General features: G+C 40.5%; 1 protein-coding gene across 4 annotated transcripts in view; it reads left to right on the forward strand.

Moving 5' to 3' along the window:
• The window catches only part of NFATC2 (nuclear factor of activated T cells 2), a 117,337-nt gene that overhangs the window by 92,345 nt on the left and 9,041 nt on the right, over nucleotides 1–15,951 (forward strand). Inside the window, exon 10 of one of the 4 annotated variants that reach the window (XM_032804016.2) lies at nucleotides 9,723–9,810. The exons of the other annotated variants lie outside the window; for them this stretch is intronic. Coding sequence (XP_032659907.1) covers nucleotides 9,723–9,766 — 44 coding nt within the window. The 3' untranslated portion in view covers nucleotides 9,767–9,810. The remainder of the gene's footprint in view (nucleotides 1–9,722; nucleotides 9,811–15,951) is intronic. 4 annotated transcript variants of the gene reach the window in all.

Genomic DNA, 15,951 nt, shown 5'->3' on the forward strand with positions numbered 1-15,951 from the left:
AATCTTTTCTCTCCATGACTGGACACCTTCCTGTTTTCTTGCTGCTGGCCCAAATAAGCGATCACATGACCAGGCAGGTAATTCCATCCCAGAGGATTTTACTACTGGCTGCAAATAGATGCCAGGGAAGCATGCTATCCTGTAGAATACCATTTGAGCCTGCATCCAGCTGCTGACAGATGCCTACGTGTGTGGTGCATTACACAGCCAAGTCATCTGCAATCACAAAAATTATGGGAGCTTGGTATTTAGAATTTACAGCTGGTCTTCTGATTGATTTTGGCATCCTTCCCCTCTGCACTAGCCCTGGACTATGCATACCGGTAGTAGTCACCTATCAGATCAGTTTTCATAGCACAGGTCCAAATCCTCAAGAACAAACTGACATGTTCAGGCCATGCCTTGCCACATCACAAAGCAGCACTGCCTCGTTGTGAGGACTGCATTATCATGACACAACACAGCAACATTACATCAATAGCCTTCATCAAGGTGCTGTTGCATTGAAACCATGAGGAGGAAACATCACCTCATGATTAATTAGCCAGGTCTGTGTACCTGCACTCATTATTGCCAACCCTTCACACCTCTGTTTATCCACTGTTTGTAATGACTCTTACAAACTGTTAGAGTAGCACTTTCATTGTTGTTGCGTATTGAGTGATGTGTTTGTCTGATTATACAGAGCAAGAGATATAGTATGAGCCAGACTTTGAAAAACTTTGAGGGCCTGATCCAGATAAGTGCCCATCACACATTAGGAGTTGAAATGACTTAGGCACCTAACTCCCATTGAAATCAACGACATGGCCAGAAATCAAATGGAGTTAGGTGCCTAAATACTTTTGAGGATCTGGTCCTTAGTACCTGGCAGACAGCACTCAGCAACTTGTAGTATCATACCCCATAGGTACTAATTTGTGCTTCTTATTTGTGTTCACAATTACTACAACAGCATGTGCAAACTAGGTGATTCGAAATAACTATATTTGTATGTGCAGTTGCTTGAGTTTCTCATACAGCTGTGGATGGGGTGCACATATTAAGCATGAAATTGCATAGCTATAATTTTTGCAAAATCTGTTCCAATGTGCCCAGTGGATATTTGTTTACAAAAGAACTCGGAAGTTGGGAAATCCTAATTGGTGACTAATATTGGTTATGGTCGTAGGGGGGAAAGCCACATGCTTCTGAGCCTCGGAGTATCAATTTATATGAACAGAAACAAGATTCCTTTACAAACACAAAACATTTGTTAAATTGGTTCATTTATTTATTTAGTCATTGCAAAAAAGATGAAGATCCAAAATGTTACTAATGTGTTGTTGAAGTGGATGTATTTGTCTTTTGAGTATTTACACCAGGAAGAACTTTAGACTTCTTGGTTTGGAAAGGAATCTTGCTGTCCCCATAAGGGAACTTTGAAAGGGCAATGGTAACTTTGGTACAGTCTCAGGATTCACTATGAACATTTTTTATAGTTCTGTCTTCAGTTAGTTCCCCACTCTACAAAACAAACATTATTCCCATCTAACCTGCCTTCCCTGCAGAAGCACAGTCGACTGGAACAAATTATTAAACAATCAATTTGTAAGCACCTACAAGATAATAGGGTGATAAGTAATACCCAGCATGGATTTGTCAAGAACAAATCATGCCAAACCAACCTAATTTCCTTCTTTGACAGGGTTACTGGCCTAGTGGATAGAGGGGAAGCAGTAGACGTGACTTATCTTGATTTTAGTAAAGCTTTTGTCACTGGCCCACATGACATTCTCATAAGCAAACTAGGGAAATGATGTCTATATGGAATTACTATAAAGTGGGTGCACAACTGGTTGAAAAACTATACTCAAAGAATAGTTATTAATAGTTCCCCATCAAAGAGAGAGGTCACATCTAGTTGAGTACCCTAGGAATTTGTCCTGGGTTTGGTACAATTCAGTACTTTCCTCAGTGCCTTGAATAATGGAGTGGAGAAAATGCTTATAAACAGGGACATCATTTTAGAAAAATTCTGGGGGAAGGCCAAGTTGTGACCATTTAGAATATTACATGTGATTTTATTTTATCTTGCAAATTCTGGAGGTGGGAGAAGAGGACAAAAAGTGGAGCCTATAGACCTATGAAAAGTGGGGAGGGGACAAACCAAGGTTGGGAGGAACTGCCCCCCCACCTCCTTGCCAATAGTAAATGATGATCCTGCTTATAACATCTGAGGATGACAGCAAGATGGGAGAGGTTGCAAGTACTCTGAAGGACAAGATTAGAATTAAAAAATGACCTAGATAAATTAGAGAATTGGTCTGAAATCAGCAAGATGAAATTCATTAAAGACATGCGCACAGTGCTTCGCTTAGGAAGGAAAAATTAACTGTAGCAATACAAAAAGAGGAATAACTGCTAGGTCGGAGTACTGCATAAAAGGATCTGGGGTTATAGTGGATCACAAATTGAATATGAGTGAACAATGTGTGCAGTTGGGAAAAAAAGGATAATATTTTTCTCGTGTGTATTAACAGTAGTGTTGTATGTATGGCATGGCAGGTAATTGTTCCATTCTACTCAGCACTGTTGAAGCCTGAGCTGGAGTACTGTATCCTGTTTTGGGTACCTTTACTTTAAGAAAGATGTGGACAAATTGTTGAGAGTCCAGAGGACAGGAACAAAAAGGATAAGAGGTTTAGAAAATCCAACCTATGAGGAAAGGTTAAAAAACTGGATATGTTTAGTCTTGAGAAAAGAAGCATGGGGGGGAACCTGATAACAGACCTTGAATTCCCCATCATTGGAGGTTTTTAAGAACATGTTGGACAAACATCAGTCAAGGCATACTTGGTCCTGCATCAGCATGGGAGGATGGACTAGATGATCTTTTGCGTCCCCGCCAGCCCTACACCTCTCTGATTCTATGACTATACATATAATAGACAATTGTCTTTGGATGTACTCCATTCTCCAATGAGGTCATGTCAGACATTATCAAGTGCTTTGATTTTAGAGAGGAGGGTGTTTTATTACTATAGAGTTCCAAAACCTGTACTGATTGGGTTGGAACTCACCCAGAATCATAGCTGTGGATGGGCAATATGCTTCTTGTAAAAACAAACATAAATTTGAATATATTCGATACAAGTTAGAAATGCAGGGTCACAGGCTGGCCATGTACACAAGTGCATAGAGCTGTAGATTGTCATACAGTTGACAATTACTGGACGCTTCTTAAGTCATGCCTCTGAGATTCTATGATGAATACAGTTTTATTGGTCTTGCCTGTACTACATGCATATACACATAGCACAAAGTCCTGTATAGTTGTACAATTTGGAATGGCTCATTAAAACCTGAGACGGATTCTCTGGAGCAGTCTCTTCTTTAGTTGTTCCAAAGTCTTGACCTAGAATCTGGAGATGTCCCCAAAGCATTGAGCCCAGATTTTAAAAATAGTCTCAGGGCCCCATTGGTTTAAATTATTGCTACTATTATGAGGTTGGGAATTACCCAACCTTATACGCTTGAGCCCGCCTTCCCCTTACCAAAAATAAAATGATCTGTCTGCTATTGTACAATGAAGAGTTCAATGTAGTTTCTGGTAATTGGCACCTTTTTTTCTTACTTAAAACAAAAGTTTTCTCACTAGCACAATTTACTCATACTGAAAGTTTTGACTCTTTGGATGATGGATGTAAATTTTTCTTATCATCTCAGACTATTTGCTGGTAAAAGGTTTCAGACCTTATTTAGATGAGATGCAAATACAGATGTAGTGCTGGTTTCCTGTAGTCTTTAGTTTTTTTCTTGTAATTACAGTGTAGTTGGGTGGGTTTTAGCAAGCTTCTACAATAAATATATCCTCTGGGTATGTCATATATTATAATACCTGCATGTGCACTATACATGGTAACTTCACAACAAGGTTCTATTATGGATCATAACTCTCTTCCTAATATTAGTAGCCTAAAGCTCAAAATGTTCATCTTTTGGAGGGGATGGGGTTGTAATGGGAGTGGGATATATACACAAGAACAGATTTCATACAATTTAAGGCTGAGATTTTCAAGGGATGGCTAAGGAAGTTAAGTGCCTAACTTCCACTGATTTTCATGGAGAGCCGAATGCCTAATTCTCTTAAACCCTTTGAAAACCCTAGCCCATGGTGTGCTATTGTACGAGCAAAATGCATACCTCATTTGCACAAGCTATCACTAAGATTGCTTGTGAAAACTGAAAAACGACATGCAGAAAGCTAATTGTATGCCTAGTTTGTATGAAAATTTAGCCCATAATGTTTACATGCTCCTTATGTGCAACGGGGCAGTTCATTGAACTGTGAAACCAAAGAATCGACATCAAGCTTTACTGCAGATATGCTTTTGGAGAACGTTGGTTTGTCATCACAGGACCACTGATTTCAGTAGGGCTTCTTACAGAATAAAGGATAACTCAGCACAAGTAAGGGTGGCAGAATGTGGCCCAGTAAGTAGTTATGTGACTAAGTGGAAATCACCAGAAATGCTTTGGGACCGCAGGGGCCAGGACAGATTAGGTTATTGCCTGTACATCTATTTAAAAAAAAACTGTCTAAAAATAATTGTTTTGTTTCCCAGCCAATAAAATATATGTTCTAATAATTTGTTTGTAGCAGAAAAGTTAATAAGTAACAGCACTTAGAAGAAATAAGCAGTGGATTCTAATTTCTTACTGTTAGTCATGAACATGCAGTTGCTACCTTTTTTAATTCCTATGCCATAATTATTTTCAATCAAAAGTGCTCTTTTCCCAGTCCATTTTTCCTTCTTGGTTTTAAAATGCTTCATTAAATAGCTACTATTACCTCCTACGAGATAGGTTAAGTCTAGGACTGTATGAATCTGCAGAATGACAAGTAAACTATAGTGGTTTAGTATGTGTGCTTTTCCTTCCAGTTCCTGCTATTTTAGAGGAATTGTGGTAACTACTGGACTTGCCTTAGCACTTAACACAAGAGGTGTACATTACAGTAGCAAAAATTTATCACTGAATCCATTTTGGTTTTGCTGTTTTGAATTTAAAAGTAAGATTTGTTAATAGTGAACAGCACAGCTTATCTCAACATTTATTTAACAAGCTGATAGGGCTCAGAGTATCCACAAGTGTAAGCATGATTCCCCACTGCATTACTCCAGTTTACACCAGTGCAATGGGGTTACATCAGCCTAAAATAGGAGTGACCAAAAGGAGATTGCTGGCCTGTGTTTTATGTCCTTTCTTTGGCTTCAGTCCATTTGCTGAAACACTTCTGTATTGCTTTAACCATCCATTCTGGTTTAAGGAAATCAGCTTCTTCCCCCACTTGTGTATACGTTTGTACATATTTATTAAGCAAGCAAGTGTACTACTTGGAATATTTCACTTGATCTCATCACATGTTAACTAAAACTAAACTCCATTTTCATGACTCAAACACATGTCCTTTCTCTTACAATTTCAGCTAAAACACCCTGGCATCAAACAATTGCACAATGAAAGTCAAATCTAAATACATGCAAACAGAAATAAAAGTTTTTTTAAACTTTGCTATTAGCTAATACAAATCAAATCCGTAAGGAGGTGCTGGACTTCCACATCACACCAAATCCAATTCAGGTTTCCACTGGCAATATATATTTTTTGAATATACAATTTACACTTCCAGAACTCCCACATGAAGATTTCAAATCCCTTTTCGGTCCATCATGTAGGTCTTCCTAACTTATATAACGATTGAACAGACAAACAATCAAGCACTATAAATGGAATATTTATGCTCCTCATTCTTTGCATGACATCTAGAGGTTTGATGTGATTAAGGAGTCTTGCTCCTTGATTATATAGGGCCTGATTGTGGTATAGAGTCTTACTCACACTGATTAGTACCTCACTCCACTGACTCATGGATTGGAACATCAATGATGGTATTTGGTACCATACTGAACTTCGGTGTACAGGCTTGAGTACATGCTGTGCTGTAGACCACTCAGAAGAAGGGTGTTAGGAAAGACCTGTTGAGTTGCATATTCCCTGTGACTGGCATGGCATGCTGATCCACCCCATCCCCTGATGATTGGGAGTCATAAATTCAGCCCCCATATGATAGTTTTCTGGACATTAGAGGGGTAGAGCCTCCAGATCAGCTCAAGATACCTGATCTGGCTTGTAGGAAAGGAGGGAAAGTACGTGAAAGTTTTGCATGAAAGTGCATTTTCTTGATTTCCAGTTGACGCAGATTCTTCCTCCAGCTCAATGTGTAGGCAGAGTTTGCACCTATCTTAGAATCTTCTGATGAGAAACCAATGATAAAATACTGTAATCCATCAAGCAAACAGGAAATCACACTTCTGAAGCAAAAATTGCTTTGCAATTGCAAATCAACAAACCTTCCCTTGCTGAGAAAAGTTAAGTGACAAGTTAATGTGTGCGTCCTACAAACACTGCAGCACCAGTTATTCCCAGTTCATCGAGAAGCAATCTAGAATCCTTAATTCACTGACATCCAGCAGTCTTAAAAAAGGAAAACATTTCAATAACTGAAACCACCACAGATAACCCTTTATCATTATTTAAAACTCTTGACACCTCACTCTCCATAATGTGCTATCTTTATGTGCTATCCATAATGTGCTATCATATTAGCTATCTTTTCCCAGTGGAGACTTTGGGCTTTATAAATAACATCTCTCCCCCATTTGCTGTTTGTACTTGAGATTTCAGTCCTCTTATTGTGGGATCTTAATAAACTGGTTTCCACAGAATTAAATAACCAGTTTAACTGTGTGAAAGCCCTCTGGCCACAAAAGTATAATGACTTAACCGGTCACTTACAAACTCAGGTGTGACTTATTACTGATTTACAAGGCTGTAACTATTTGCCTGACGTGAAGTATGGCAAAACAGTAAAGGAACCCAACAACTATGCACACAGTTATAGGAATGGAGGCTGGGACCAATGCAAACAGCTCCATTTGTTCTCTCTTTAAACATTCATTTTTTCCTTACTTCATTGAGAAGAAAATGCCTTTAAGGACCACTTTCCTGGCCCAGACTGTTTGCTGTTTATGGTAGTATTCTGCATTTCTGGGTAGTAACTTTTGTCTGAGGATCTCAAAGATGAATAAATGCAGAGACAGAGCTGTTAAGGTTCAAGTTTTCAGACATGTTATCTAATCTGAGTTGCCTCAATTTTTGGATGTCCAAACTGAAACATCTAAGGCCTGCTTCTCAGAGGTACCGAGCACTAATACACTTCTACCCTGATATAACGCTGTCCTCGGGAGCCAAAAAAATCTTACTGCGTTATAGGTGAAACCATGTTATATCGAACATGCTTAGATCCGCCAGAGTGCGCAGCCCCACCCCCTGGAGCACTGCTTTACCGCGTTATATCCGAATTCGTGTTATATCGGGTCACGTTATATCGGGGTAGAGGTGTAACTTGACTGAAGTTTATGCAAACTGCCCTGAGTACTTCAAGGTGGACATCTAAAGACTTAGACACTTAAGGCCAAATTCTCAAATGTATTTAGGTGCTTAAAAATGCAGAGAGGTGGCTCCAGGAGTTAGGCATCTAACCTGCTTAGGCAATTCTGAAAACCCAGTTAGGTACTGGTCTGCATCTTTAGGCACCTCAGTACCTTAGAAAATCAGACCCTTAGTGGACAGTTTGGAGCATGTTGGCCTCTGTGACTGGGCCAAAGCTACATGACAAGTTAGTGGCAAAGCTGAGAACCACGCGTAGGCGTGCTAGCAGCTAGTCTTGTGCTCTAACCACGAGGTAACACTTTTTAGTGACACATTTAAAGGTGAATTATTATAAAAGAGTTGAGGCCCAACTTCCTTGTCAGGAGGGACACTGACAATAATAGAAATATGCAAAATCCACTCTGGATTTCTAGGGTCATAATAATCAGTGATGTGAGCAAATTACTGAGCTGTCTAGAATTTTCCCTCAATAGTTGTGATGCATTCTGCACACAGGAGATTTTTGAGTTTGAAAGGAACAGACACGTATTGTATTTTTTCACTCTACTCTCACAGACCTGCCCAGCTTCCCGTTAAGAATTCGGGGTACAGTAGCACAATAGCCATTTTCTCTTCTTTGTTCTATACTTTGCAAAGTAGCCCAATTGAAGTATGACAGCTAGAGGGTATTCAGAACATCCTGGATCAAATCCAGGCCCCCTGAACTCGATGGGAGTTTTGATATTAATCTAGGTGGAGCCAGGCTCTAGCCACAAGTGCAAATATTACTTCATTGCAGCGCAATGTATTTAGATTCTGTTTTGCATCAGCTTTCTAGATGATATGTGAGATTCCTGGAAAGATCTTGTTGGTTGGATGGGTTTTGAGTCCATTTAAACTGGGATCGAGATTGGGTATGGGAGACAGAATTACCATTTACTTTTAAATATCTAATGTGTTTCAAGAGTTTGCTCAATTAAATGACATTAACAACCTAGCCGGTTATGTGAGGGTTGGTGGGAGAGAGAGGAAACACACAGCTAATGGAGAGGAGAAGTAGGAATGGGTCCAGGAGGAGTTCAAGTCTATTCTTTAAATCAGGGAGTGGAATTTTGTAACAGATGAATACATTAGGAGTAATTCAATCAGTAGGAGCTGAGTACCTCTTTCTAGATCCCAGAATGTATCTTTCATTCTGTTGTTTACATAACTAAGAAGTCCCTCTGTATTTTTTACCAGTGTAGCTTGCTGCGGCTTGGCTTCTTCCTCCTGATATATCTGAGTCTGTACCATAGGACATTGATGTGCTCACATATTCAAAGGATAGTTTTCCAAGATAGAGGGTATAACATATTTCAGGTACTGAATGGTAGGATCAAGCATATAATACGTGGCTGCACCATCTTAGGGAGCCAAGTAATACATTTCTGTTCTATATATAGCCAACTGAAATCTAACTGCAAAGACATTTCTGAATCTCAAAACCAGATTATTCTTGAAAGAGCATTTTTATTCCTTTAATACTATGATGAGTTTTTTAAATCTCTGCACTGTGTTTAAATAGGAGCCAAAGGCTTTCACAATGAATTTAAAGGAAATCTAAAGATATCTGACAGATAAAAAGGAACTGACTGTAAAGTATGGCCATTTTATGAGAAAAAAGTTTCATCTCCTTTGTGGCTGAAGCAAAGCTGTAACGTTCAGAATTTCTTTGCAGATAACTTTCCTGTTCTTCACAGAAAATGCAAAAATCTAATGCATTTACATGGCCATCAGGTAATCTAAAAACAGGCTGAGATTAGATCTGGCATATTTGTATCATGTTTCATTTGGGCCACTAAGATGATAATTATATGGAATTACTGTAAAAGGCAGTGACTAGTCTTTGACCTGGCTTATAAGACACATGAACCTCCTGTGCCTCAGAAATCTCAGATCAAATTATTGGCACGTTTCGTACAGTTTGAATCAAGGTAATTTATCAGGATAATTTCTAATATTCATTTTTAGATAATAATATCAGTTAGGAAATGCAACCCCCCCCCCAGTAAAATAGAGTGCTGGATCTGAGCCACTAAAAGGTCAGCGGTTAAGTTTTGCCTTGTGTATTGTGTATGCCGAAATGTCCGTTTCATAAACTAAGACACACAATGAAAGAGTAGCCGATAACTGTAACATTTGGCCTTATGAAATAGGCTGAAGGTTACAATTTTTTTCTCAAAAATGGTTTTGCAAATCTTTTTCAGAGCTGATAGATACACACCTTAGCTGGATACAAAACATTATATGAAACAGAATGACTGTGATCTTTGATCCAAGCAATCAAAGTAAAAGGTAATTAATATTTTTCTACCTTTTCTCCAGCTGTGTGTTTTCTTAACCTTATACTTATTTGAAAACAAAATTAAAAATCCTGCCACTTTTAATTTGACTTAAAAGCTTTTAAATCTTTTTTTTTTTTTAATTCCTCTTGCTTCCATTTTATATACCTTCTAGATTTCCTGAAATATTTGGGGCTTGGTGGGCAGGGAAAAGGCATTGGATTGTGCATGCTCTGTGTATAAGAATATTGACATTTACATGTGGTACCTACTCTATGTCATTAGAACCCGCAGTTCGCCTGGGTGTATCAAACTGTGTTCCTAACAAACACGTCACTCTACAACTGTGAGGAAAGATTGTCCTCCCCACTCCTCATTGTGGGTCTCTTATATGCAGTCAGTTCCTTAATGCATATTCTGCACTTGTTTCACATGCAGAACCCCTGACAATGTCCATGAATAAGCAGGATTTCTTAACTGCAGCACAGAGAAGAGAGGGGAATTCATCCTGCAACGCAGATTAGTTTCATCGCCTTTAGTGAGAATTTTGGGCCATATCCTGCAGACCTCACTGTCACAGGACTCCACCTGGGCAAGAGAGTCCTCTCACTGTCACTTGCCCTGGTTTTATGGTGGCATGGCTGCAATGATGTGACTAAGAATTACTTCTGATTTATGCAGCTACATGACTCAATGCCCACCACGGCCAGTGAGAGTATTTTCTTTGATTTCAATGATCATTGGGTAGGGTCCTATGTGAGGAGAGAATCAAGCTCACTTTAAGTGTTATCACATCCATTGTGGCCCACTGATTAGAATGGAGCATTGCTTGATTGAGAACTCCACGATCTCCCCCTTTTTTTTTTTTTAATTTTTATCTTTTCTTGGATATTTCATTTGGCTCAAGCTTTTAAATTTATTTATCAAGATGGGGTTTGATTTTTTTAAAATGCATTTATTTTTTAAAACTGTGACTTGATCATGTGCATGTAAACTTGAGATCTTGTATCGTCAGCCCATGACGTTAGTAATAATAGTCCTTTTACTGTGAGGATGTTAACCAGCAAAAATACAAAAGCAGTCCTTGTGCTGCTGCTGGATAACATCCTCAGAGTAAAAGTGCTAGCAAGAATCCTTTAAGGCTTCTACTCTTTTTAAGTAGCTGGACTTGAATGTATATATGGGTACTACAGTTCCCACTAACTTCCCTGTTGCAATGGGTTTGGTGGATTGTTTTCGAAAATTCTTCCCCCTCCCCCCCCCCCTTTTTTTTATTATTCATCTGTAAAAAGTTGCTCTGAGCAGAAGCCTGGCACAAAAGAGTTTTGCAAATCAGAGTTTTGACTCTGTTTTCTTTGCCTTGCAGAGTGCTGCTTTACTACAAATTTACACGCAGGCTTTTTGCAATAATGCACATTTAAACTGAAAAGTCAAGGGGACATTCAATTCTGGACCCTTTTTCTAGTAGTGTAGCCATCTGTAATTTAAACCCCTCCACAGTGACTCCAGTGGAGCTATGCCAGATTGCACCAGCTGAGGACCTACCTCCTTGTGTAATGTGGACATGGCCCTTTGTAAAGCAACAGACACCTGAGCTGAGGGTTGAAAGAATTCAGTTCTTTCATATGGATTTTGACTCTTTTAGGGTTTTATATGTCTAGGCTCATAAAAGCCACAGTAAAATAGCTCGTCACAAACATTAATGCATTTATCCTCACACAGACTCCCATGAGGCAGGTGAACGTTATTATCCTTATTGAGCAGACTGGGAGCTGAGGCACTGAGAGTTTAAGTGACTTGCCCAAGATCAGGCAGAAAGTCTGTGGTGAGCTGTGAACTGCACCCAGGTCTTGTAAGATCCAGTCTAGAACCCCCAACTACAAACCCTTCCTATGGCTCCATAATGTCAAAATCATAGCGGATGGAATCCACCCCCTTGCACAGAGACCGAATAAGCTTGTGCAGGGAAACTATGTAGCACATGAAAGGGCAGAATCTGTTCCTCAAGAAAGGCACCAGCCACCGCTGAGGCCATAGCACAGTCCCTTAACGTAGGTGTGTGTGACCACTGAATAGGTGCCATTGCCACTATAGTCGCCAACACCTCTCCATGCTGATGTATGTGGGCGGGGCAGATGATTTGACATCCCTGTGTGTGCCAGTCCGCTCACCCCCGACACAACAGGACTACCTGTTTCACTGGAGTGGTAAATGCATTTCACCCATTGTACACTAATACCTCCCATTGTTCAGGCATAACATACCAAACTTTGCTCCATCTTCACAGAGTCCAAGGTTTGTATATCAAGGCTGCAATACATTCACAGTTACAGTCTTTTCAGTGGTTTATTGTGGTTTCTGTGTATATTACCTTAAAAATAGGAAGTTAAAAATTAAAAATATGATTAAAAAGAAATCAAAGGCCAAATTCTGTAATGGCTTTGTTTTTTTGCATGTGCAGTTTCTGTCTATAGTGAATCATGCACGTCCAAATCAGAGTTCTTGTGCCTGTAACAATCCAAGTTACATGCTCAAGCAGGTCACTGAAGAGGCCAGTACTTCAATTCATGCCCATAATCCAAGTCAAGTACAAAATTACCAGTTCAAATTGCACTCACAATATGGCAGCCATCCTACTGAAAATGTGGCTCAATATTGTGCATGACACAGCCAACATCTGCATATGCCAAATGGGTATCTAATAAAAAAGCGACTGTCTCACGTTGCTCAGGTGCTTATTTGCATGTGCAGATATGGGAGAGAGGTCATTGTTGCAGTTATAGTTTTGAAGGCCCTTGGAAAACTGGACAGTAAAGTACTAACTAACCCAAAGAAAGGCAGACTGCAGTAATGCATGGTGTTTGAGCCATACTGTTGCTTGTAGCTCCAAGTATTAGGACTTACGCATTCCATATTAAATGGGGTCACACACAAGGATAAGCTGCAGGAGGAATTCTGGCCTGAGAATTTCCCTGTTCTGTTCAGCTGACATCAGATATTATTTAAATGTGCATTCTTTATTATTTAATTTCCATAATGTTTTTTATGTCCTCATAATGTGGCTTGTCCTGTTTTATCAGCTCTTCTGGTTTCAAAATAGGTGACAGCACAGTACAAGGCAGGCACACAACAGGCACCTTAAGATGATAACATTTTATTTATTAGTCAGATCATTTCTGTTTACTCCCAACTAATGAGTAGCAATACTGGACTAGGCCATTCGTCTGCTCTAGTGTTGGACAGTCCTTTTTTGCTAAGGTTTTCCCCTGTCCAGTACTGAGACAAAATTGGATATGATTGTGTCTGGTATCATAGACGGAGAAAACCATTTTGAATGGCACGCTGCCTCCACCTCCCCAGCATGCACCATGCATATGAGATCATGCCAGCGGGAGTAGTAGGGAGGTGGTCTTCAAAAGGCCTTCCTCCATGTAGCGTGATTTCCTTTACACAGTGCCTGTGAAGTCAGGTCAGCAGAGATAGGGTCACACCATTCCTGGAAATATTGGAATGTCCAGTATTCTGAGGATGCGGACGTGTCCACCGTATACTGGATATTTTAATTATGGGCATTTCTACACTACAGCTGTAAGTCGACCTAAGCTAGGTCGACTTACAGCCAGTGCAATAACTACTCTCCTTTTGTCGGTGGTGTGTATCCTCACCCTCAGCACTTCCACTGACTGAAGAGGGGCAGGGGGAGGAGGAGCTGAGAGCCAGAGCTCTCAGTTCTGCACAGCTCTCCACTGGGAGTCCAGCTATGCCCTCAGCTCTTGTCTCCCGGCTCTCAGACGGGAGCAGAGGGCAGCCACCTGAACGTCTCGGCTCCCTGAGCAGGCAGCCTCTGGGCAGCAGCCCAGCTGGGAGTGGGGAGCTGGGGGCTGCCGGGGTCTAACTGCCCAGCTTTCTTGACAAGACAGCCAATAGCTGATATAAGTAACACAGCGTCTACACAGACACTGCGTCACCCTAGCTACGCTGACGTAAGCGCTACGCCTCTTACGGGGGTGGAGTTATGATGTTAAGATGTAGTAGGGCACTTACATCGCTGGGACAAAGCTGTAGAGTGTACACTGACGTAATTAGGTCGACCTAACTGTGTAGTGTAGACCAGGCCTATCCTACCACGAAAAGAGAGACATTTAGAGATGAAAGTCAGATCAGAATGCAAACTTCCTCCAAAGTTTGGGTGTATCTGGATTTGTAGCTTTCAGTCAGCCCACTATAGAAAGTCAGGTCACTAAAATCGGATCTGGATAGGGATTCAGATTCTCTCAAAATACCGGGGAAGACAGGTTCAACATGAACGGTTTCATTCAGCCCAGTGTCGAGATAACCCTGAGCTGGGAAGATTGGCTCCAGTTGCTGTTATTTTATTTAGTTGTAGTGCAGTAGTGCTTAGGTTTTGGGTCAGGACCCAGTTGTGTTAGGTACAGTACAAACAGGATTGCTGATCCTTCTCTTAAAGCTGCAGTGTTGTGGCTCAGGCCCATTTATAGCAAGAAGACAGTAGCCTCTGGCTAGCTTAATTTACAGCCTTATCGACTCATTCTGACTTTCATTAGTAGTAAATATATACAAGAATGAGAGTTTGCTCTGCAACCCTCAGGAACCAAAAACCTCACCCGCCATAGCACAGACAAACCTCTGCCCTTGCATACACCCATGAAGCCCCACTGCAGTCCAAGAAACAGTATTCAGTCAGGTTACAAAGCTGTCTGGTTCACTGTGTTGCTCTGCTGTTTCTGGTGTTGTACAATCACTGCTGTCCACCCTGTCACCTCAGCCAATAAAACCCTGCAATGCAAATGAATGCAACATGCAGGGGAGAAAATGAAGCTGTCTGTCAAATAAACCCTATAACCGCTAGATTTCAACTGCTTCACTACATTGTCCACACCGTTTTGCACCTACCAGCTACAGAGTCATCCATATTTGCACTGGAGACCAGATAGTAGCTGTTCTCTTGTGGCTGTGCTGTTAGCCTGGTAGCCCTGCCCTGCAGATTTTGCTTTACTCAAGTTTTATTTTTAGCAGTAGAAACAAAAGAAATAAAATTCAGCATCCCAGACGAATTTCCCGCAGTAAGTTAGGAAGATTAGTTTAAGTCTATTTTCCAAATAGGGTAAGTCTTTTTCACCTTCTTGTTTCCAGCTAAAATATTAGCCCTCGCTAGACTAAAATGACCTCTTGTCATCAGGAAGAATGTCATGTTTCCATATGAGGTGGCTGTATTAAATTGGCAGGAAACGCACATACAATATGTTTTTGATACACTGACTGAATGAACAAATGTGTTGATAAATAAATCAGCTTGCCGTTTCAGCCCACTCCTTTTTATAAAGGAAATGACCCCATAGAGTTGGTGCCCACTTCTTTCACCTCACTGCTATTTTTAGCAGTCAGAGGCTATGAAAATTTCCATTGAAGATCTGCTCCTCTCATTTCCTGGGTAGAGAAAACAGGAAGTCTTTTAAGCTGAGCCTAAGTCGGTTTTGCATGAAACTAGAGCAATCTCACCTCCCACTGGCAGTTTGATTACCCTGCAAAGCCTCAGAACCACAACAGAGCTAATAACCTTCAGCTATACAGTTGTTTCAGTGAACTTGCACAAGCGGTTATGGGCAGAAGCTGATATAAGATATGGCAGGTGGAAGTTTAGGCATGAGGAGATAGTAAAAATCCCCTTCGCTGTATAATAATTTTTTCTAGCATACCTCTGCTTTTCAGTAGGCATCTCCAACAATCAAATCAAGGTCAGGCACATGAAAGCATATCCTGACTGGAATTAGGAAGACATGCTAAATTCTGAGGTGTACTGCTAGTGGGATTTCTGTGCATGGAGGGGTAGAACCTACTTTCCCTCTCAATAGGTGTGTAAAAGCCCTGAATGCATTGAACTTAATACTGCTCTGCTGCATTGATGTGAGGAGTCCAAATCCCATCTGCAGAATAAAGCACAGATCACTGCACCCTACAGTTTTTTTCAAAAGGGACACTATTATATTATGAAACACCAGCTGGTTTGTTACACTGGCACTGCATCTTTTAAGCAGTCCTTGCCCTTAACAGGTTCATTTTCTATGACCTCTTAACATCTGGCATTGCATTTTTATTCTGTTGTTAGGTTCATTCTCTGATTAATTAAAAACGG

Source organism: Chelonoidis abingdonii, chromosome 14 (genome assembly GCF_003597395.2).
Source record: "Chelonoidis abingdonii isolate Lonesome George chromosome 14, CheloAbing_2.0, whole genome shotgun sequence".
Classification (NCBI taxonomy): Eukaryota; Metazoa; Chordata; order Testudines; family Testudinidae; genus Chelonoidis; species Chelonoidis abingdonii.